General features: G+C 39.9%; 1 protein-coding gene across 1 annotated transcript; it reads left to right on the top strand.

Moving 5' to 3' along the window:
• The first annotated feature begins 22,923 nt into the window (after nt 1-22,923).
• On the top strand, nt 22,924-24,480 carry SERTM2 (serine rich and transmembrane domain containing 2). The gene has a single exon (XM_033105025.1). The coding sequence runs from the start codon at nt 23,210-23,212 to the stop codon at nt 23,480-23,482; it is 273 nt and encodes a 90-aa protein (XP_032960916.1). The 5' UTR covers nt 22,924-23,209; the 3' UTR covers nt 23,483-24,480.
• The last annotated feature ends 597 nt before the right edge of the window (nt 24,481-25,077 follow it).

Here is a 25,077-nt window from a genome sequence, read left to right as displayed (position 1 = left end):
GGTCCAGGGCTTTTGTTTGTTGGGAGACTGTTGATTACTGATTCAATTTCCGTGGTGGTAATCAGTCTATTCAGGTTTTCTGTTTCTTCTTGAGTTAGCCTTGGAAGGTTGTACGCCTCTAGAAAATTGTCCATTTCTTCCAAATTGTCAAATTTGTTGGCATATAATTGCTCATAGTAACTTCTTAAAACTCTTTGTATTTCTGCAGTGTCCGTTGTCACTTCTCCTCTTTCGTTTCTGATTTTATTAATTTGGGTCCTCTCTCTCTTTTTTTTAATGAGTCTGGCTAATGGTTTGTCGATTTTGTTTATCTTCTCTAAGAACCAACTCTTGGATTCATTGATCTTTTGTATTGTTTTTCTGGTTTCTATTTCATTTAATTCTGCTCTGATCTTTATTATCTCCTTCCTTGTGTTCCCTTTGGGCTTATTTTGCTGTTCTTTTTCCAGATCCCTTAAATGTGAAGATAAACTGTTGATTAGTGATGTTTCTTGTTTCTTTAGGTAGGCCTGCAAAGCTATGAATTTCCCTCTTAGGACTGCTTTCGCGGCATCCCAAAGATTTTGGGTCGTCGTGTTTTCATTTTCATTTATCTCGAAATATCTTTTGATTTCTTCCTTGATCTCCTGCTTGACCCATTCATTATTTAGTAATAAGTTATTCAGCCTCCATGAATTGGTGTGTCTTCCCGTTTTTTTCCTGTAGTTCATTTCTAATTTCATAGCATTGTGATCAGAGAAGACAATTGGTATGATTTCAATTTTCTTAAATTTATCAAGACTTGTTTTGTGGCCTAACATATGATCTATCTTGGAAAATGTTCCATGTGCGCTTGAGAAGAAGGTGTATTTTGCAGCATTGGGGTGAAATGTTCTGAAAATATCGATTAAATCCAAGTGGTCCAATGTATCATTTAAGGCTGTTGTTTCCATATTGATTTTCTGTCTGGAAGACCTGTCCCTTGTGGTCAGAGGTGTGTTGAAGTCCCCGACTATAATAGTGTTACTGTTGATCTCTGCCTTTATGTCAGTCAGTACCTGTTTTATATATTTAGGTGCTCCTATGTTGGGTGCATAGATGTTTACTAGGGTTATGTCCTCTTGTCGGATCGATCCCTTTATTATTATATAGTGCCCATCTTTATCTTTTAGTATGTTCTTCATTTTAAAGTCTATTTTGTCAGAAATAAGTATTGCAACTCCAGCTTTTTTCTCGTTTCCATTTGCATGAAATATCTTACTCCAACCCTTCACTTTCAGCCTGTGTGTGTCTTTTGTTCTGAGGTGAGTCTCTTGTATACAGCATATACAAGGGTCTTGCTGTCTTATCCAGTCAGCCACCCTATGTCTTTTGATTGGAGCATTTAATCCATTTACATTTAAAGTGATTATTGATAGGTACATAGATATTGCCATTTTTAAATTTGTAGTTAGGTTGTTTTGATCTTTCTCCTATTTACAGAAGACCTTTTAGTATTTCTTGCAATGCTGGCTTGGTGGTAATAAATTCCTTTAGCTTATTTTTTTCTGGAAAGCTCTTTATCTCTCCATCAACTTTAAATGATAGCCTTGCTGGATAAAGCAATCTAGGTTGTAGGCCTTTGTTTTCCATCACTTTAAGTATCTCCTGCCACTCCCTCCTGGCCTTCAATGTTTCTGTAGAAAAATCATTTGATAGTCTTATGGGAGTTCCCTTGTATGTAACCCTCCGTCTTTCTCTTGCTGCTTTTAGGATTCTCTCTTTGTCTTTAAGCTTTGCCATTTTAACTATAATGTGTCTTGGTGTGGACCTGTTTGGGTTAATCCTGGTTGGAACTCTCTGCACTTCCTGGACTTGTATGTTGGTTTCCTTCATCAGGTTGGGGAAGTTTTCAGACATTATTACTTCAAATATGTTCTCAATCCCTTGCTTGCTCTCTTCACCTTCTGGTATTCCTATGATGCGCATGTTGTTGCGCTTGATGTTATCCCAGAGGTCTCTTAGGCCATCTTCATTGTTTTTTATTCTTTTTTCTTTTTGTTGTTCCGTTTGGGTGATCTCTGCTACCTTGTCTTCTAAGTCGCTGATTCGATCCTCTGCTTCATCTAGCCTGCTGGTAATTCCTTCAAGTGAGTTCTTAATTTCGGTAATTGTGTTCTTTAGTTCCAACTGGTTTTTCGTTATGATTTCTACATCCTTCTTTATGTTTTCTCTAAGCTCGTTTGTTATGATTTCTACATCCTTCTTTATGTCTTCTCTAAGCTCCTTAAACATTCTTATCACCAGTGTTCTGAACTCAGTCTCTGAGAGGTTGGTTACGTCTGCTTCATTTGGTTCCAGTTGTGGAAGCTTCTTCTGTTCTTTTATTTGGGACGTGTATCTTTGTTTCCCCATTCTGGCTGACTGTGTTTATTTTGATATATTAGGTAGATCCCCTAGAGTTCTTAGTTCTTGCTAGGTTATCTTGTGTAGTATGTGTCCTTTATATTTGACTCGCACCACGTCGTCCTCCTCTGCGTGTGCTCCAAAGGTGAGTCTTGTGTTGTGTACACTGTCCCGTTCAAGAAGATCTTTAATTGCTTCCCGCTAATGAGCAGGTGGGGTCAACTCCTGGGCTGACCTGCCGTGAGACTTGGCTCTGCCCCCCGCAGGGCACTCTGCTGCGTGAGGGTTGACCACCCCAATGTGATTTGGCCTCTATGGGCTCCAGAGCCTGCCGAGAACCTCCTCTAGGTATGTGACCTGTAGGTCAACCCCGGCTGCACTCCGATTTGGTCTGGAGTTGGCCCCCAGATATGCCGAGTCCCGTGCCACCCAAGCTGGGCCCCGGCAGGGAAGTCCCAGAACAAGGCAAATCACCAAGCACAGCAGCAACGACAACAGCAAAGAAGAAGAAAAGAAAAAAAAAAAAAAAAAAAAAACAGCCGATAACCCCCGCTCAACACAGGCAAAGATATCAAAGATACAAGATAAAGCAAAACAAAACCAAGCAAAGCAAAACAAAGCAAAACAAAAAGCAGCGACCGTCTCGGCCTGAGCCCATCAAGCAATGACCAGGTTGTCCTCTGCTGTACCAAAGAGCCCCCTGCTTATTGCGCAGGCAGAGCCGTTCACCTGGTGCTCAGAGAGACTTTGGGACTGCAGACTTAAAAGCGTGGGCCTGAGGGGTCTGGATGATAGTCTCCACAAAGTCAGTGCAGCTTCTGCCCTTGTCCGCACGTATGCACACCGAGAGGAGCACCACCAGTCCTTTGTCCAGAGCTCGTGAGTCCTAGGGCACTCCTTCAGTGTGTGTGTATGGGTGCGGGCGGGAGATTTCTGATCTGCTGACCGTGCCTCACAAGCTGGGCCCTGGCAGGGCAGTTTCAGAACAAAGCAAATCACCAAGCACAACAACAACAACAACAACAAAGAAAAATATCAAATACGTTCACATGCAAAAACCACCTGATAACCCCACTCGACAGAGGCAAAGATATCAAAGATATAAAGACAAAGCAAAACAAGACAAAACAAAGCAATACAAAAAGCAGCGACAGTCTCGGCCTAAGCCCACCAAGCAATGTCCAGGTTGTTCTCTGCTGTACCAAGGAGCCCCCTGCTTATTGCGCAGGCAGAGCCGGTCACCTGATGCCCAGAGAGACTTTGGGACTGCAGACTTAAAAGCGTGGGCCTGAGGGGTCTGGATGATAGTTTTTACAATATCAGTGCAGTTTCTGCCCTTGCCTGCAAAAATGCACACTGAGAGTGGCACCACCAGATACGTGACCAAAACTCTTGAGTCTTAAGGCACCTCTTCAGTGTGTGTGTGTGAGTGCGGGCAGGAGATTTCTGATCTGCTGAAAGCCCAGAGCTGCGCCTGCCTCACTGCTGATCTCCGGGTGTGTCTCGGCAGCTGCACCCACCCCACCCTAGGCAAGCCAGGAAGGGTGGGGGCTGGAGATGGAGGGGTCTTCACTCTCCCAGGCCAGCCGTGCGTCGCCCTCTTCCCGCAGGCCAGAAAAGGTGGTGGCTGGGGGTGGAGGCGTCTCTTCTCTCCTAGCGCAGCCAAAATCACGCACACTGCCCAGTCTGCCTGGGTCAGGGCTGCCCGTCAGGCTTCCCAAAGCGTGAGCGTTAGATACCACTTCTCAGTTCAGGGGCCGGTTTAAGTCTCTGGAAGGGCGGGGTAAGATTGGGAGGGCAGGGCGGGGGGGAGGGGCCCAGGTATGGAGACTGCGCCCCCCGTCCGCCGCAGGGCGCGCCGCCTTCCCGGCGGGAGAAATCAGCCGCGGGACGCAGGGAAAGCGCCCGCCTCCCGGTCTCTGCGCTCTGCGCGTCCGGCACAGCGGGGCTGCACCGCGGTTTCCAGTCCCAGTCTCTGGAAGGGCGGGGTAGGATTGGGAGGGCAGGGCGGGGGGGAGGGGCCCAGGTATGGAGACTGCGCCCTCCGTCCGCCGCAGGGCGCGCCGCCTTCCCGGCGGGAGAAATCAGCCGCGGGACGCAGGGAAAGGGCCTACCCCTGGTCTCTGCGCTCTCCGCTCCGCCTGGGATCCCGCGCCTGCCCGGCTCCGTGGTTTTCGGTTTTCGCCCCCGCCAGCTGAGGCTCCGCTGGGGGCTGGGCTCTCCCGCCGCTGCCGGCCGGGCGCTCCCACGCCGCTTCTCCTCCTCCTCTCCTTGCTCCGTCCAGTTAGCTTATCCCCAAGAATTTCTTAGCTTCAAGCAATCCACGAATCTCTCCACAATATTGTGTGGTGAGCGAAAATTTCCTCGATGGGTTATAGTTCCCGTTTGCAACAAGATCTGGAGGAGAACTCAGATAGTGCGCCCTGCTGCCGCCATTCCTATGACGTCACTCCCTCATTGTCTTTTGACATCTAAAAATTTGAGACAATAACTGTAACATTTATTGAGCATATATCAGATAGTACATACTTTAGAGATGTTTTCTCATATGATACTCATGAAGGTAATTTTTCCCTCTCTTACAGATAAGAAAACTGAGTCTCAATGAAATTAATTGAGTTCCTCAAGTCATAAAATATAGATGGGCGCTGAGGCTGAAAGCTAGGTCTCTCTGATTTTAAAATCCATAGCCTTTTTGTTATACCATGATCTTCAAACTTTTCCACCAAAATACCTCAAATGACAGAAGAGAGTGAATGTGTATTCCTGAGAAGTCTGGGTAACCCAAAGAGGGCCCACAATAAGTGCAAAATTTTTTCTGAAGTCTCATGCTTAATTGTAAAAACACATAGAAATTTTGCATTTTATTCTATAATGTATGTGTTTGTCATATAAACTATGTTGGAAATTGTCAAATTACCTATGTTCTCCCTATCTGAAATTTCAAGTAACACTGATCCTCTAAAAAAAGCATTATGTTTACCTTGTAGATTCATGAATCTTGAGCATACTACTCCAGGTTGAGAAACCCCAGCATATTCTACAAAGTATTAAACTATTCAGGTAAGGTATTAGGTATTATGGAGGGCCTCAAATCATTACAACCACTAGAATGAGGGAAATGAAAACATAGAAGATGCAAGACTTGTTAAAGAGAATTTGGGGATAAAGGGAAAAACACTGCTGTAATTTCTTAAAGATTGGCATAACACTATTATTATTATATATTATTATTGTTATAAACTATTATTAATTCCCTAATAAAAATGATTGATGACTATGAGTTGTTGGGTGAAGAATGCACTAATGATGTTATAATATTGTAAAAGTGAAATGAGGACATTCAGCTGTTCTTAATCCAGAGGTCAGGGAGTATGGAAATTATATGCCTATTTCTGAGGGAGGAGAAGGTACATAGCTTTCATAAGGTTCTCAGAGGAATCCAAGACCCACAAAACTTTAAGAACCATTGCTGCAGAGAAAAGAGCAGTGCCTTGTTTTCAAATACTGGCTCCAAGCTTACTAAACTGCATGATATGCTTCCTCTCTGAGCCTCAGTTTCCTTATCTGTAAAATGAGGATAATGATACCCAAGTCACAGAGTTGTTGTGAGAATTAAATGAAATCCTCTACATGAAATGCTTGACACAGAGTGGACATTCAAGAAATGTTCATCTCTGTCCTCCTGCCACAATGTATGAAACACAGTAAGGGCATTTTGTTTGTTTGTTTATCTTTCATCCATTCATGAACATTTGATGGTTTCCACCCTTTTTTTTAATTAAAGTTTATTGGGGTGACAATTGTCAGTAAAGTTACATAGAATTCAGGTATACAATTCTACATTACATCATCTATAAATCCCATTGTGTGTTCAGTACCCAGAGTCAGTTCTCCTTCCATCACCATATATTTGATCCCCTTTACCCTCATCTACCACCTCCCTCCCCCTTTACCTTCTGGTTACCACTAAACTATTGTCTGTGTCTGTGAGATTTTGTTTCTCATTTGTTTGTCTTGTTCTTTTATTGTTTTGGGTTCATATACCACATATCAGTGAAATCATACGGTTCTCTGCTTTTTCTGTCTGACTTATTTCACTTAGCATTATAATCTCAAGATCCATCCAGGTTGTCACAAATGGTCTTATTTCATCTTTTCTTACCACCGAATAGTATTCCATTGTGTACATATACCACAACTTCTTTATTCATTCATCTATCGAAGGACATTTTCGTTGCTTTCCATGTCTTGGCCACCATAAATAAAGCTGCGATGAACATTGGAGAACACGTGTCTTTACGGATAAATGTTTTCAGATTTTTTAGGTAGATACCTAGGAATGGGATTGCTGGGTCATACGGTAATTCTATTTTTAATTTTTTGAGGAAACTCCACACTGCCTTCCATAACGGCTGCACCAGTCTGCATTCCCACCAACAGTGTAGGAGGATTCCTTTTTCTCCACAGCCTCTCCAACACTTGTTACTATTTATCTTGTTCATGATTGCCACTCTAACTGGGGTGAGGTGATATCTCATTGTGGTTTTTATTTGCATTTCTCTGATGATTAGTGATGTTGAGCATTTCTTCATATGTTTGTATGTCCTCTTTGGAGAAATGTCTCTTCAGGTCGTCTGCCCATTTTTCCATTGGGTTGTTTGTTTTTTTGTTGTTGATTTTCATGAGCTCCTTGTATCTTTTGGATATTAGCCCCTTACCGGAGGCACTGTTTGCAAAAATCTCCTCCCATTCAGTTGGTTTACTCTTTATTTTGTCGATTGTTTATTTTGCTGTGCAGAAGCTTTTAAGTTTGATATAAACCCATTCATTTATTTTAGCTTTTACGTCCTTTACCTTTCGAGTCAAATTCATAAAATGTTCTTTGAACTCAAGATCCGTAAGTTTAGTACCTATGTTTTCTTCTATGCAGTTTATTATTTCAGGTCTTAAGCTTAAGTCTTTGATCCATTTTGAATTAATTTTGGTACATGATGAGAGATAGCAGTCCAGTTTCATTCTTTTGCACGTAGCTATCCAATTCTCCCAGCACCATTTATTGAAGACGCTGTCTTTTCTCCATTGTATGTTTTTTGCTTCTTTGTCAAAAATTATCTGTCCATATTTATGTGGGTTTATTTCTGGGTTCTCAATTTTATTCCATTGGTCTACCTGTCTGTCTTTCTGCCAATACCATGCTGTTTTGATTATTGTTGCCCTGTTGTACAAGCTAAAGTCAGGGAGTGTGAAACCTCCAGCATTGTTCTTTTTTCTTAAGATTGCTTTGGCTATTCGCAGTCTTTTGTGATTGCAAACAAATCTGATGATTTTTTGTTCTATTTCTTTAAAAAATGCCATTGGGATTTTGATGGGGATTGCATTAAATCTGTATATTGCTTTGGGTAATATGGTCACTTTAACTATGCTGATTCTTCCATTTCATGAGCACGGAATGTTTTTCCATTTCTTTGTGTCTTCTTCAATTTCTTTTAAAAATTTCTTGTAGTTTACAGCATATAGGACTTTCACATCCTTGGTTAAGTTTATTCCTAGGTTTTATTCTTCTTGCTGCAATTGCAAAAGGAATTGTGTTTTTTATTATTATTATTATTCTGAGATTTCATTGTTAGTATATAGGAATGCAAAGCACTTTTGTACGTTGATTTTGTAGTGGGCCACATTACTGTATTCGTTGATTGTTTTTAATAGCTTTCTGGTGGAGTCTCTAGGGTTTTCTATATACAGTATCATGTTATCTGCAAAGAGTGAAAATTTCACTTCTTCATTCCCAATTTGGATGCCTTTTATTTATTTCTCTTGCCTGATTACTATGGCGAGGACTTCCAACACTATGTTGAAAAGCAGAGGTGATAGGGGACAGCCCTATCATGTTCCTGAACATAGAGCAAAGGGCTTCAGTTTTTCACCATTAATTATGAGATTAGCTGAGGGTTTGTCATATATGGCCTTTATTATGTTAAGGTATTTTCCTTCTATAACTATTTTATTAAGTGTTTTAATCATAAATGAATGTTGTATTTTGTATCTTGTCAAATGCTTTTTCTGCATCAATTGACATAATCATATGATTTTTGTCCTTTATTTTGTTTATCTGATGTATCACATTGATGGATTTGCGTATGTTGAACCATCCTTGTGCTCCAGGAATGAACCCCACTTGGTCATGATAAATAATCTTTTTAACACATTGTTGCATTCGATTTGCTAGAATTTTGTTTAGGATTTTTGCATCTGTATTCATCAGACATATTGGTCTGTAATTCTCTTTTTTTGTGTTGTCCCTGCCAGGTTTTGGTATCAGGGTAATGTTGGCCTCATAAAATGTGTTAGGGAGTACTGTCTCTTCTTCAATTTTTTGGAAGAGTTTGAGCAGGATTGGTATTAGATCCTCTTTGAACGTTTGGTAGAATTCACTAGTGAAGCCATCTGGTCCCAAACTTTTGCTTTGGGGAAGGTTTTGGATGACTGATTCAATTTCCTTACTGGTGATCGGTCTGATTAGGTTTTCCAGTTCTTCATGGTATGGCCTAGGAAGGCTATGTATTTCTAAGAAGAAACTTGTCTGTTTCTTCTAGGCTTTTGAATTTGGTGGCATATAGTCCTTCATAGTATTCTTGGATGATTCTTTGTATTTCTGTGGCATCCGTGATAACTTCCCCTTTTTCATTTCTGATTTTGTTTATTAGTGTCTTCTCTATTTTTATCTTAGTGAGCCTAGCCAAGGGTTTGTCAGTTTTGTTAATCTTTTCAAAGAATCAGCTCTTTCTCACATTAATTTTTTCTATTGTCTTTTTGTTCTCTATTTCATTTTAGTTCTGCTCTGCTTTTTATTATTTCCTTTCTTCTGCTGATCTTAGGTTTCATTTGTTCTTCTTTTTCTAGTTCTTTAAGGTGTAACGTGAAGTTATTTATTTGGGATTTTTCTTGTTTCTTGAGATCGGCCTGTAATGATATAAATTTCCCTCTAAAAACTGCTTTCGTTGCATCCCCAAAATTTTGGTAGGATGTATTTTCATTGTCATTTGTTTCTATGTATCTTTTGATCTCTCCTCTAATTTCTTCTTTGACCTGGTCGTTCTTTAAAAATATGTTGTTTAATCTCCATGTATTTGTGTTTTTTCCTGCTTTCTTTTTGCAGTTGATATCCAATTTCAAAGCCTTGTGATCAGAGAATATGCTTGGTATGATTTCAATCTGCCGAAATTTGCTGAGGTTAGTTTTATGTCCCAATATATGGTTTATCCTTGAGAATGTTCCATGTACACTAGAAAAAAATGTATAGTCTGATGTTTTAGGATGAAGTGCTCTATATATGTTAATTATGTCCATTTCATCAAATGTGTCATTGAGAGCTGCTATTTCGTTATTTATTTTCTGTTTGGACGATATATCCATAGCTGTCAATGATGTATTTAAGTCCCCTAGTATAATTGTGTTCGGTCAATTTTTCCCTTTAGTTCTGTTAGTAGTTGCTTGGTATATTTCAGTGCTCCCTGATTGGGGGCATAAAGATTGATGACTGTTATATATTCTTGTTGTATAATCCCCTTTACCATTATGAAATGTCCATCTTGTCTTTTGTTATCTTTTTCACTCTGAAGTCTGTTTCATCTGATATCATTGTGACTACACCTGATTTTCTCTGGATACCATTTGTTTGGAGTGTCAATTTCCACGCTTTCACTTTGAGTCTATGCTATCCTTATAGCTGAGATGTGTCTCTTGGAGACAGCATATGGTTGGGTTTTGTTTTTAGATCCAATCTGGTACTCTGTGCCTTTTTATTGGAGAGTTCAGTCCATTTACATTTAGGGTGATTATTGATATGTCAGGATTTCCTATCATTCTATCTTTAGTTTTCCTGTAAGATTGTGTCTCCATGGTTTCCTTGTCTTTTTGTTGTTGTCAATTATTTCTGTGTGGTGATATTCTATGACGTTTTCCTCCGTTTCTTTTTTTATTACAGTATATATTTCTGTTCTGGATTTTTTTTCAGTGGTTACCATTAAGTTTATGTAAAAGAAAGTTTGATATTTAGAGTATTCCATTTTCTTCAGCATGCTTACTTTCTCCATTCCCAAATTCTGGTTCAGGCCTTTATTCTCCCCCTTTTTATTCTTTGGTTGCCACAAATTGTCCCGATGGTGGTCGAATAGCCTCCTTTCGTATTTCTTATAGGGCAGGTCGTGTATTAGAAAATTCCCTCAGCCTCTGTATGTCTGGAAAGGTCTTGATTCCTCCTTCACATCTAAAAGATATCTTTGCTGGGTATATTTTTCTTGGCTCATAATTTCTCTCTTTCAGTAGTTTGAATATTTTGTTCCAGTCCCTCCTGGCTTGTAGAGTTTCTGCTGAGAAATCTGATGATAACCTAATGGGCTATCCTTTATAGGTTACCGTCTTCTTTTCCCTGGCTGCCTTGAGGATTCTTTCTTTGTCGTTGATTTTAGACAGCTTCAATACAATGTGCCTTGGAGAAGGTCTGTTGGGGTCGCGGTAGTTAGGTGTTCTATTTGCTTCTTGGATTCGAGTATCCAGTTATTTCTACAAGGTTGGATAGTTCTCGTCGACTATTTGTTTGAATATACTCTCCTTTCCCTTCTCTCTTTCTTGTCCTTCTGATAAGCCCATTATTCTTATATTGCTCTTTCTGATGGAGTCAGAAATTTCTTGTAGAGTCCTTTCATTTCTTTTAAGTCTCAAATTTCTTTCTTTTTCCATCAGTGTCATTTCCAGGTTTCTATCTTAGATGTCACTGATTCTTTCCTCCATCTGGTCAACTTTACTTCCTAAGCTGGCAATTTCATTCTTAATTTCTTCTATTGAGTTCTTAATCTCCAGAAATTCTATTTGGTTCTTTTTTTAAATTTCAATCTCTTTGGTTAATGCTCATGTTGTTCTTTGATTGTGTTTCTGAGTTCATTAAACTGCCTCTTTGTATTTTCTTGCATCTCGATGAGTTTTTTGAGAACTGCAATCTTGAATTCCCTGTCGTTTATGTCACAGATTTCCATATCTTTAAGTTCCTTTTCTGGAGACTTTTCACTTTCTTTCTGAGGTGTCTTGTTGCCTTGGTTATTCATGGCAATTAGTGATTTATTATTTCTCTTCCTAGACATCTGCAGGAGTGAGTTCTGCAATAGGTTGATAGGAAGAGGTCTTTCTTTTGTTTTCCAGTATGTGCTGGTAGAATGTTTTATTTTCTCTCTAACTGCAGCCTTTTTTTCTCTCTCACACTGTTGTGTTATGTTTTGTCTGCACTATTCCAGCTTCTCACACAATGGGGGTTTCCCTGGAAGGCGGACTTCTCCTCTGTTAACAGTTCACCTGGTTCATAGGGCATCACGTTACTGTAGGGATGTCGAGAGCTTTTGAAGTTGCAAAGCTCTTCCTGCACCAGATTCAGAGCCCGTGTGTTTCAGCAGTTCTGTTTACTCCTGCAGGGATATGGTTCATAGGGCGTCAAGTCACTGTAGGGATGTCGAGAGCTTTTGAAGTTGCAAAGCTCTTCCTGCACCAGATTCAGAGCCCGTGTGTTTCAGCAGTTCTGTTTACTCCTGCAGGGATATGGTTCATAGGGCGTCAAGTCACTGTAGGGATGTCGAGAGCTTTTGAAGTTTCAAAGCTCTTCCTGCACCAGATTCAGAGCCCGTGTGTTTCAGCAGTTCTGTTTACTCCTGCAGGGATATGCCCAGATAGGTGGGGACAGAGGCAGGGTTAGTTGTGAGAGGTGGCCCAGAGCAATGGCGGGGACGACCACCACAGCCATTTCTACTTCCACAGCTCCCTCCCCTTTTCCAGAACTAGTTGGGCTACGAATATGTGTCTGCGGGCCACAGTTCTCAGAAGTGGAAATATTCTGTTCTTTTCATCTGACACTGGTACTGTTCCGCTTCTAGCACTGGGCAGGTGGGGGCGTGGTGCACTCAGGGAGGGTAGAGAGTTGGCTATTCTCAGTGCGTAAGGCTTCTGTTCTCTGTGGCAGTGAGGGCTTAAACCACCATTTTCAGCCTTCTTCCCTCAGTCTTTGCTCCAAGGTCTCTGCCGTGAGCATTCGGTCAGCCGTGTTATATGCTGTCCCCTCAGCCCTGTGGGCCATAAATGGAGCCCTAGCAGTCTGAGTTCTTCCCTCTCCCGCAGCTGCGGTAGCTCTGGGGTGTAGCGAGCTCAGAGTACTGAGCTCAGTGTCCTACGCCCACGCGGCTCAGTCTCCGCACTTCTCCCTTTCCTCCTCCCCTGCTCGTGCAATTTTCCCATCTTTAGGAGAATTCAGTAGTGAGCCTCTTCATCTTGCCTGTCTGCTGTGCAGGGAGTCCTTTGTGCAGTTATAGTTGTTCAATTTGTTGTAAATTCCAGGGGAGATTTCCAGAGGCTCACCTCACACCGCCATTTTGATGACGTCTCAGTAAGGGCATTTAAACTACAGATGAATAAATCATTTATAATGGAACATATGCCCTGGATAGATATGCCTTCTTCAAAGATATTCTATCTAAATCGTAGACTCCCAACCAGAAACTGAAACATAGATTCTAAGACTGATATTAAATTTCCACAAAAAATTCAAAGTAAAATTATTCAATTGGTGCCTAAAAAAAAAAAAAATGTGTTCCAAAACTAGGAGCATACATATGCACACATTCTGTTTGGAAAGATGGAATTATTTAAACACCACTATATTCTGGCATGTTTGGATTCAATTCTAAGCATATATTACTATAAGACGTAGAATGAAAAACCTCTTTATTTGAGCAAGAGATCTGATCTTCTTAAATGACACATGAAGAAGCTTTTTACAAAGACAGGGAGCATTTGCTAATCCTCCAGATTCATGAAGAAGCCTTGAAGGGGTTAAAGTGGAAGACTTATTCAAACTTGGCTTCTCAGCTTCTCTCTAATCTCCTCCCTCTCGGGCTCCACACAGCTAAGGCGGAGCAGAGCTGAATCACTACCTTTCCCACATACTCTAAACTCTTGCCTCTGAAAGAGTAACTAGGAACTTTATTCACGCTGCTTCCATTCAGGTGTCCCAGAGGGTATATAAACATCCAAAACAGTCCCTTCTCTTGGCTCTTTGGCATTTATAAGGAGCAAGGCATCGGAAACTGCACTCTGAAGCTGTTAAGAGGCAACTGGCATTTTAAGTAACTAATAATAGAAGGTGCTTTTCTGTTTTGCACTGGAAAGGTCTGACTCTTTAGGAAGATGAAAGAGAAAGCATACTTTGCATGAACATAGTCCTGCTTCTTCTAGCAAAGCAAGTCTTTCATTCTATTTTCCAGATATTCCAGAGATGTTCCTGAACAAGTTGCCTGTTGTTGCAAGCTTCAAAAGGGAGATTTAAACAGCCAACCAATTCATCCTGTGAGCCAGGAAAGGTAAGAGAGATTTGAAAATTTTATGATATTATTCATGGTGAAATGAGCAGCATTATTTTATTTATTGGCAAGTGTGACAAACAGGCACCATCTGCTGTAGAAAATACAGCAACTCCCACTTGAGAAAGCTTATTACTTAATGGCTCTAGCCATTAAAGAAACACTTGCTGTTGGAATTGTTTTCTCATAGGCTGATGTGGAACTGGATACTCTAACAGCTCCTTCCTCCCCTTAGTTTTCTCTCCCTCACACTGGGCTGATAAATACAGACAGGGTGCATTAACTCCTGAAAGCTGTTACAATTGATAGTTTTGACTTTCTCTTCTGAATTGTTCCACTGATCATTTTCCTTAGCTATTTGGTGGGATTTCAGCTCTGGAATTACATAGGCAGGTGCCATGCAGAAAAATGTAAAATTACCAGTGTTTTCAGAACTTGATCATGTTAAAGAAAAAGCAAAAGTAACTACTAGGTGCTACTTGAGGACCAAAACAGGGATCAAATTACATTTATCTCTATATCCCAAGGACTTAGCAGAGTGTCTGGTACTTCGGTTGGCACTCAAAGGTTTGCTGAATAAATGTCAATCTGGTTTTCAAGATCCAAGCAGAACTTTATTGCTCTTACTAGCAACAAGCTTTACCAAAGGAAAAGCGTTGCTGGATGGAGAATGCTCCATGTCCCCTTCTCATTTTAAGGTGAAAAATTCATGATCTGGGTGTGTATGTTGTTTTGCTTCTGTAAGGTTATACATACTATACTGATGTCAAACATTACCAAAGACTTGGCATTTCAGTGTCCATACCAAAACACTAGAAGTTATTGTTAATATTATTATAATTCATTACTAAGGGTTTTATTTACCAAGTTAACAGCAAAACATGCAATCAGAAAACCAAAGGTGTATTCACATTACTTGTGGGTATTTTGATTCATATTAGAAGTGAAGTAAATCAGATGTTCAGGCTAATGTTGGACATTGGCCAATTATTAAATTAATCTCTTTCACTTTGCCATTCCCCCAAACTTCCCTCCCTTTTTCCTTTCTTCCTCCCTTCTTTCCCCATGTTTTTCTGCTTCCCTATCTTCATCTCTACCCCTTAATCACTCATTTCTTCCCACCTCTTATCCACTTCCCAAATCCCTAATCACTTTTCTCCTCACATTTCACTCCTTCCCTCTTCACCCCTTGCCTTCTATTTTTCTTCCTTTCTTTTCCTACTTCCTTAATCCTTTTCTTATCCCTGAGACTCTACCTTATCCTTCAACAGTTTTCAACCACTTTTACAAAGACTAGCGACTGATTTTTATCAGTTTTCCAGAAAGGACTGCAGGATACTAAAATTCTATGACTTCCAACAAAAATTAGATTCTTCATAATCAATAGAATTTCTATTTTTTTTTAAATTTCGTGTTTGTTTTTCTTTCCAAATGGTGTAGAGCTTTTACTGGGGCAATTACATTATCTATACAACTCATTGATTAGTTAGCAAAGAGAACTATGGCAATCTTGTTCAGAGAGCTTTTATGAGAACTTGTCACAGATACAGGACAAAACTAACAAAGAGGATTCCCCAATACATACTTTTTCATTTATTCATTTGGAAGTCCTTAATAGGTTTAAAGAATTAAATCGATAGACCTGTCTGAATTGACCAGGGTGTTTGGTGTCCTGCAGACTATAGAGGTTTCAGGAAAGATATTAGTTTTCCAAAACTTCAAATGAAATGTTTAAAGAAATTGACAACTGTATGTGAGATCATTGTTGTTTACAGCTTCTCCAAGCTTTATATAATTCTAACAAATATTTAATAAATATTTAGACCTAATGAAAATTCAGGGTTGATTGTGTAGGAGGAAGAAAATGTCGTCTCAATTGTTACTGAAAATCATCTATAGACACAATTGAACTTTCTAAAATTTAAGGCTGTAGAACCATCCTATCTAGTTTTCCTTTAAAATCGTGTAACTGAAATAGTAATTCAAGAGAAAAGTTTTGAAAAAAGTAATTATTCCTTAATTCCCTATTATAATCAGGAATTTAGTCTTCTTTGCACAGTAAAAGATAGGGGAGTGGGTGAGGTGAATAGAAAGAAAAGGGAGTTTCAGGTTCTTCCCCAAGCTATATTAGCAACAGAGATAAGACTGTGCTTCTCTTCAAATTGTCAGTGCTAAGTGCATTTCTTCAATCATATCCATGCATTTAGTCAACAATTATGGAGCAGCTACTGCAAGCACAGTTGTATAAGGGTGTCATGCAGGGTGTCATGCGGGATCTCTGGTCCTGCTCCCCACATAAGAACACAGGACATGGTGAGGCCAAAGAGGAACACCAATGGAGCCATAGTGGAGTCATACCACTATAGTCTCGCTGGCGTCTGGGTTGGAGACACAGGAAACAGGAGACACACTATCCGCAACCTGCTGTCCACTTCTGTCTGCCAACCAACCTCACTTGCTAGCTGCAATCCACCATGCTAACTGCAATCTGCTCTTGCTAGACCAGCCACCATCTTCTTGCTAGCCCCCATTTGTTGCTAGCGTAGCCACGACAGTTATATTAGTGGCCAGTGGCTCACTGGTTACAGCTGCTGACCAACTAGCCACAGCTGATGGCCATCCAATTACAGTTGATGGCCATTTACTACCTGAGTGAGCACCTTTCCACGTGAGGGTGAGAGCCTGGATACTGCACTCCTGGTTCTGTCCCCACAAAGGGATAGAATGTTGGAAAAGATCTTGAAAATTACAAGCTTGGGGAAATTACAGCTTGGGGAAAAAACACATCAAATAGATATTTACAATATTAGGCAAATGTAACTTTTCTAGAAGAGATACAAAGCATGTGGGAGTTAGGATTTGGATAGGAAATCAAGGTCAGTTTCATGAGCTGAACCATGAAGGATTGTAGCATTTCCCCAAGCAGTAATCCATGAAGATGTAAGGAATTGGTCAAACAATAGCATGGAGGTAGGGAATTGGGTAACAGTGAGCATTACAGTTTGGTTGTAAAGGAGAGGAGAAGAAGGAATTGAGGCCAGCCAGGAGAAGAGTATTGACAGCCTTGAATGCCAAGCTAAGGAGAATAAAGTCCAAAGGCAATAAGGAGCCTCAAGGCAATATGTGGTCTTCCAATACTTTATTCCTTTCTCATCCTGTTAGAATAGTTATAAATAAAAAGAGCAAATTGAAGAAGATGACATATAGCTTGACTCTTTTTTATAAAGTTCAAAACAAAACTAAACAACATATTACTTAGGCATAGGTGTGTATGTGTATGTTTGTGTGTATGCAAATAAAGCAAGGTAATGACTAACAAAATTTAGAGTATTGATTATTTCTGGGGAGAATTGCTAATAGGATGAGACAGGGGAGCATAGGTAGATGTCATAAATTATTAGTTATTTTCCATCTTAAAGGTGGTAGGTGTTTCTTCACAGGTGTTTGTCCATGGGTGTTATTAAGTAAGCAAATAAAAGAGGCCCTGGATACACCCATGATGGCAATATGCCATTAACCAAGGAGTACGACTTATCCAAATCTTGTATTTGAGATCCACAGGAGATTTAAAAGATCTTACAATACTATAGTGGTTCCTCCCAATTGGCTTACACTAGCAGTGAGTGTTTCTTTTCCTTCCACTTCTCTTCTGGAGTGCAATTTAAAAAGTAACTTATGAGCTACATGTGTGAAAAATCTTATCTTTGGGCCAGCACCACATTTAAGGAAAGGAGCTTCAGGGAGAAGAGGTGGTGTGGAGGGAGGCTGCTCGGACAGGCAACATTTAATAAATAGGGGGGCAGCTGAGATTAAAGAAAAACAAACAATAAACAAATGAAAAAAACACCTCTGTGTGGGCTGCCCGGGACTGTCAGAGTCCTAAATCTGAAGTGCTCTGTTCTGTTTGCAGAGTGGTGCTTCTCAGCCCTCGCTGCATATCAAAATCACCTGTGGAACTTTAAGCACTACAGATGTTCATGACCCATAGAGACCTACTGATTCAGAATCTCTGAAGGAAGTACCCAGGCATATACATATATATTTTTTCAAAAAGCTTAATAAGTGATTGTGGGGACAGAGCCAGGAGAGAAGTTTCCAGGCTCTTGACCTCACATGGAAAGGTGCTGGCTTGGGTAGTAGATGGCCATCAGCTGTAACCAGTTAGCCATTAATCACTAATATAACTGCTGTGGCTAAGCTAAGGGGTTGGTTGGTTGACAGAGAAGCAGACAGCAGATTGTGGCTCCTGCTTCCTGTGTCTCCAACCCAGCCACCAGCGAGAATATAGTGGTATGACTCCCCTATCCATGACTCCGTTGGTGTTCCTTTTAGGCTTCACCGTATCCTGCGTTCTGGTGCGGGGAGCAGGAGCTGAGACCGTGCATGACAGTGATCCTGAGGGCAGCAGGGACTGGAAACCATTCCTTGCAGAGTATGCTTAGAAACTGTAACTGAAAAGCTTGTCACAAATGTAGAATTTTAGAGTCCTATCCCCAGAGATTCTGATCTAGGAAGCAAGGGAAAGGGTCTAGAAATCTGCATTTGTAATAAGGGTCTTCCAAGTGATTCTGATAAAGAGACCTCCTCGGACCATATTGAGAAACATTACCCCAACGGTTCCAAAACACCAGGGCCTTAGGGTGATTACTCTGTGTATTCATTTCCTAGGGCTGCCATAAACAAAGTGCAACAAACTATGTAGGTGGCTAAAAACAACAGAAATTTAATTTCTTAGGTCAGGAGGCTAGAAGTCTGAAATCAAGGCATCAGCAGGGCAAAGCTCTCTCTTCAATCTGTAAGGTAAAATCCTTCTTTGGCCCTTCTAGCTTCTGGCATTTTCTGTCAATCCCTGGCATGCCTTGGCTTGTAGATGCAGCACTCCAATCTCTGCCTCTGTCTTCTCTCTGTATGTCTCTGTCTTCTCTTATAATGACACCAGTCATATTGGATTAGGGTCAACCTAATGAGTCCATTTTAACTTAATTATATCTGTAAAGACCCTATTTCCAAATGAGGTCACATTCACAGGTACCAGGTGTTAGGACTTCAACATATCTTTTGGGGAAACAATTCAACCAATAACACTGTTTTAAATAGTTTTTTTTTTTTTTAAGTAGGTGTAATGACAAACGGGGAAAAGAAAGGGGAGCATTCGCTAGAGAGGGACTAATTAATTTATTTAGCAATATCTAATCAATTTATTTTGCACTATAATAGCAAAAGACAAAGGCAATCAAAAAATGTGCTAATGACAGAAAGTAAAGGTGGTTAATACTAAACTAAATATATACTAGTACTATATAATACTATATAATTAATACTAAATAAATATATGCTAAATATATACATTGACAATGTCATGCCAAAGGAGTATACATACATATAAGTTTAAGAGATCCCAACACATGTTTACAGTTGATCAAATATCACTTGGCTAAATATACAAAGAAAGTTAATAGGGAGCATCCAAAAGCAGTAATAAATTCTATAGGATAACAACTATTACAGTAGATACCAAAAGCTCACCAAACCGTGGGGAAACAACAGTGGGAAGGTCAGGAATAAAAACTTTGTCAGGTCCGTGGCTGGAAAACTGAGGTGTCTCCTGATGTTGCAAGCTGCATATAAGTTTTTAAAATGCTAACGAGTTCCCAAGAATGCTGCTGTTGCCGTTTTTATTGTTGCTGGAAGTTAGGGCATCTCCTGATGCTGCAAGCTTTATACAAGTTTCCCAAAACGCTAACAAGTTCTCAAGAAGGCTAACCATGGGGAACAACCCTGGAGAGGTTGGGAACCAGCCAGACCTCACCAGGTCTGTGGCTGACAGTCAGGGCGTCTCCTGATGTTATAAGCTGCATGTTGCATACAAGTTTCCAAAATGTTAGAATGATGAAAAATCACCTATGACAAGTAACGAAAATTACATTGCCAATTGAGGTCTGTCTTATATATATATTTTCAGATGTACCCTAGAGCCAAGCTGCCTCCTCCGGTAATGGCCAGTTCCAGGAGGGTTCGGCAGTTACTGTGATAAAAATATTGCTTATTCAGCTGCAGGGCCAGTTTATTTGGACAAACAATACCTACTCTTCTTGCCTGGGACCATTGGCCCAAGGCCTTCCAAAGCCTGGCAACGTCCCTGTCACGTCATTCTGATATAACTTAGTTACTTCTCTACCTCACCTGCTGATGCAGGCAAAACGGACAAAAAGACTCTTCATAACCTCATATCTCCCCTGCGGGAATGAGACAAGGGAGAATTTTCTTAACCCTAAGCTAACCATCACCTCACATGCAGTCTGTCATGTGAGGGAACAAAACAAAAGAAAAAAAAAACTAACATCAGCCAATGAAGGCAAATTTTCTTAACATCTTCCCTAGTAGGGCCCCCAAACAACCAATAAGGCAGATTATCTATGTTTTTAGCTGAGATGTCTAGATAGAAAAACTAACAGTTAACTCTCAAAGCTCAGAGTGCAAAGAATCACCTCAAAAGCTTGTGCTTAGCATGCATATTCCTGGACCTTGATCCAAGATATTAGAATTCAGTAGGCCTGGGGAAGGACCTAGGAATCTACATTTTACATGATGTTAGGGATCCACACTTTTGAGAAAAAACTGGATTAGGGAGAACAAGCAAGGTCAAAAACCAAGTGGTTTGGGGAGAAGGAGCTCCCAAGAACAGACCCTAAAAAATCTGAATTTGTAACAAGCTACTCAGGTGAACCATTGCCTTTGGGGCATAGTATTTCTAGGGAACTAAAGGATACCTACTGTGATTGTCTTTTCCATTTGTTATTGAATCAGATATCAAAGTAGATGTACCTTTAAGTATTGCAAAAAAAATGCCTCCTAGACCACTGATCCTAAGACAGTAGAAAGATACCCAGTTTTTTTGTGAATCAGGTGGCTCTGCATGAGTGGTAGGGACTGTAGGTAGGTAAACCAAGAAACATGCAGATTACAGAAAGTAGGCTAGTGAATATAAACTTTAAGCTAAAGTGCTCCCAGGCTGGGGGCAAAATTCAAGATCATAGGAAGAGTAATGTGATTGTTGGAGCTATTTCTATTAACTCTCCTTGGGTATGTTAACAAGTGACAGAACTAGGCTACATCGTCAGCTCTCTGCTACTGTTGCACATAGAAGTTTGACAGGTGATGGTGGTTTATATTGTTTATTTTAGTCAGCCATATTCAAAATTCATGTTTAGAATAACAACCTAAATCATTCTGGAAGACTTCAACAGTAATTACTTGACCCTTTTTATGAGGTCTAAAAATTAAGTTTGTGAACTCATCCTAGAAAAAGCACTACATACTTCATTGCTAAATATCATTATGGTCACCTTCGAAGTACTCCCCTTGGAAAGCTATGCACCAACACCAGTGCCTAGTCCATCCTTCAAAGCAATTTTGGAACTCTTTTTCTTGAATGGCCATCAGAGCTGTCATTGTATTACCCTTGATGTCCTGAATGTCATCAAAATGTCTTCCTTTAAACATTTCCTTTATCTGTAGGTAAAGAAAGAAGTCATTGGGACCAGATCAAGTGAGTAGGGAGGATGTTCCAATACAGTTGTTTGTTTACTGGCTAAAAACTCCCTCACAGACAGTGCTGTGTGAGCTGGTGCATTGTCGTGATGCAAGAGCCATGAATTGTTGGTGAAAAGTTCAGGTCATCTAAGTTTTTCACGCAGCATTTTCAGCACTTCCAAATAGTAAACCTGGTTAACTGTCCAGTTGGTACAAATTCATAATGAATAATCCCTTTAATACCAAAAAAGGTTAGCAACATTTCAACAAGTTCACGAACTTAATTGTCTGAACTCATATACACTGGAATGTTTTTGCCAATAAAGACAAGGTTCTGTCTTCATCAATAATGAAATCTGCAGTTATTTGCTCAGAACAGATATACCCTCTTAATTCCTTCTGATCTACAAATACTGGAGGGGAGTGTATTCTCAGCTCCCACAGACATAAATGAGACAACTAGAACACAAAAACAAAATTGGGGGAAGCCTGCATTCCTGAAAATTCTGTGATTTGTTAAAGTGACCTGGAGTTTGAAAACAAATCCTTAAATTTAGGTCTTCTTTAGTTCATTGCTAGGCTTTCCTGGAAACTAGAGGCAGTAGTTCTCAATTCTAACTATATTTTTATAGTCACATGGGGAGCTTTTAAAAAATATCAGTGCTTAGACCCCACCTTAGACCAATAAACATGTTACATTCTAGAGTGGTGTCCAGGCCCCTACTGTGGAGATTATGGTTCAGAGCATCTAAGTTGGAGCCAAGGGTGTGTGTTTTAATAAGTACCACAGGTAAATCTTATAAATTAGTTTAGAAAACACAGTAGCTTAGTTATTAGCTGCTGTTTGGTAATCTGACTTTTTCTTTAACCTTTTCATAGTTATTTACACTTTGAATAACTACAATGTACACCTGAAACTAATATAATATTGTATGCTAGCTATATTTTAATAAAAATCTTTTAAAAATAGTTATTTACTGCAGAAAAGAAAAACATTCAAAGTGATGAAAACTCAGGATATTATTTTAAAACTAATTTGCCCATAGCAAACTTTTATGCAATATTTCTGTCAATTTTTACTTCAAAGAAATTGCCATCTGTTTTTCTTAGATGCTTGAATCTTTTATTTTTGTTCTTGATTTTCAGAAAAAATAAATATTTTGAAGGATCTTGAGTCAAATCTTCTGAGCCTAAATCTACTGCTGTCAGCATCTCTGAGACTTCCTTCATCTGAGAATTACCAGGTCTGACAACACTTTCCTTCCAGCCTACAGAGAGGCACTTCAACAAAGCTGTAGAAAACACATCCTCTAGACTTACAGCCCTTAAGCTGTGACAGTTGAGCAGGAACCTTACAAGCTCCATCCTTAGGGGAGATATGGAAAGACAAGAAGGCTGAAAACTCAGATATGCTAAGCCTGAAGTATACAAAAGCCTTTAGAAAGTCTCACAGAAGAACCCAACTAAATCCACATAATTAGTGCGCATATTTAGATGAGTTGTAGGTAAAACAGAATCCTTTCTCCAACCAAAACAGAGTAAAAGTATGATTTAATACTCAGTCCCCATACCAGTATTATAAAGCAATTTCACCATTTTTATTTTAATCATTATAAGAGTAGGACCATGAAAAGTAAATGATTTATATAGTTTTAAAAAATGATTAAGAAGTTCTGACAAAACCTATTTGGGAGTGGTTGCTGTTCTGGAGGACACCGAAGGTGTGGCAATTGCCAAATTAGAACATCTCCATTTTCTTGCTTGTGCACTACTGACTTGGCTCTGGTCGTGATTGCTTTGTATGAGATTGCTAGAAAACCTCCAATATATTCAGAGACAGCCTAAGTGACTGTGGAATGCCTCAAGGGCAATAGAAATCAAATAGAAACAGGTACCGACTCAAGTCTTGAGTGATGACAGAGGTAATTTTCAAGTACCATGGAAATCTCACTGGGCGGGCCCATTTCCCCACCCTGGCAACAGAGGTTGACACCACTTCAGATAAGTATTCCAACCTATACATGTATGTGGGCTTATTCCTAAGCCTCCTGGCCATTCTCCTCTTCCTGCTCTTCACAATGCTCCTTCGGCTTAAACATGTCATCTCACCCATCACCTCGGAGAGCACAGAAAGTGTTCTTCAATTCACAGATGTAGAGATGCAGAGTCGAATCCCCACTCCTTAAAGCCAGGATGAAGACAGCTGTAGGGGAGCTCAGTAAACCTTGTATGTTGATGTCCAGGAAAGCTTACTTTGTTGCACTGCATGTAGGAAGTCAAGTCGTTCCTTTAACAAAATGTTGTTCATGTTTTCTTTGTGTTATTCTTTATCTTGACTTTGCTTGTGGGATATCTAACAGGTTTAAGACTCATTCTTTGCCAGGAATATAGGAGATGACAGCTGGTTGGGAGGGCAGGTTTCTATAGTAACCAAAGAGTGCTTGGGCCTTGAGCAAACCTGAGACCACAGAAATTCATATGCAGCTGTTGTAAAGAAACACAGGATCCTTGGAAGCTCCAAAAACAAGAAAAATTTGCCTTTGAAAGGGCTGATTTGTTCAAAGAGGTTACCCCAAGAAAAGGATAAGTTCTAATTTAGTACTTGGACCCTAAAGAATCACATCTGCTGATATGAAGCTAAATCATGTCAGAGATTGATGGACGGGACCATGAACCTTTCCCAAAGGGGAAGTGATTTTATCATCTAAGGCCATTGAGTTTGTCTCAAATGAAAGAAAAGTTTTCAAGAAACTGTTTCAGTTTAAAGAGTAAGTTTGCAGACAGATGTTTCCAGTCAACAAATTCATCTAGAGCGGTAAAATATGCATTTCACATCTGAGTTATTACTATTACTGGACTTTTAAAAACTCAGATAATGACAGATGTATTATGAAAATTTGGGATGATGAGCTCTCCGAAAAACCAAGGGAAAATTAAGTCAAAATGTGCTCATGACAATCAACCTTTGCCTTTTTCTCCCTACCTATCATGCTTCAGGATTGAGTTGCACACAAATATGAGCTGTATTTAAAGGTGGCCTTAGTAAAGAAGACTCAACTGTAGTTTAAAGCAGAAATGAAATCATATTGGTATTCTGTTGTTGAATGAGTGTGGCTTTGGATGAAACATTCAAGCCTCTCGGTGCCAGGATTTCTTTCAGAGAGATATTTAGTCATCACTGAACTCCTTTTGAATCTGAGTAAGAAAAACAAAGAAACAAAGGAGGAAAGGACTAAATAATACTGCAACAAATCCTTACTGAGATTAATGTCCTCACATTCACATTTTTCTTTCCCAGATAATGCTCCTCCCTTCCTGATCCTTGCCAAAAGATGAAGTGTTTCACTTATTACCTATAGGAGAAATATATTTTGAAAAATTCCATTGTCATAAGTAGCCCTCATATGCCAGTAGTAGAGAAATAATTTAATTTTTTTAAAAAAAATAGTGTTCCAAATGGGAATCAAGGGAGATAAGTTCCGTTTACAAATTAGAAATTAGAAGGCTGATCATATTCTTGTCACCAAAGAACTAATAAACCTGTGTTAAATTCTTCCTGCTTTAACAAAACAGTTCTCTCTTGCACCTAAAAGATGGTCATCAAATTTCACAGGGTACTCCCTTGGGAACTGCAGTGGTGGTGAGAGAGAAATGAAATAGATATTAGGTTAATGCCACCTCCACCAGACATGCAGTTCTCTCTAGCCTGTTACAAATTAAGATTGGCCCCTTTACTCTGATCTAAATCTAGCCTGGTGGTAAAATTCCCAAGTGCTTTCTA

The sequence above is a fragment of the Rhinolophus ferrumequinum genome, chromosome X (genome assembly GCF_004115265.2).
Source record: "Rhinolophus ferrumequinum isolate MPI-CBG mRhiFer1 chromosome X, mRhiFer1_v1.p, whole genome shotgun sequence".
Taxonomy (NCBI): domain Eukaryota; kingdom Metazoa; phylum Chordata; class Mammalia; order Chiroptera; family Rhinolophidae; genus Rhinolophus; species Rhinolophus ferrumequinum.
The sequence above is the reverse complement of the archived record's forward strand: the minus strand, read 5'-3'. Positions and strand labels throughout refer to the sequence as shown.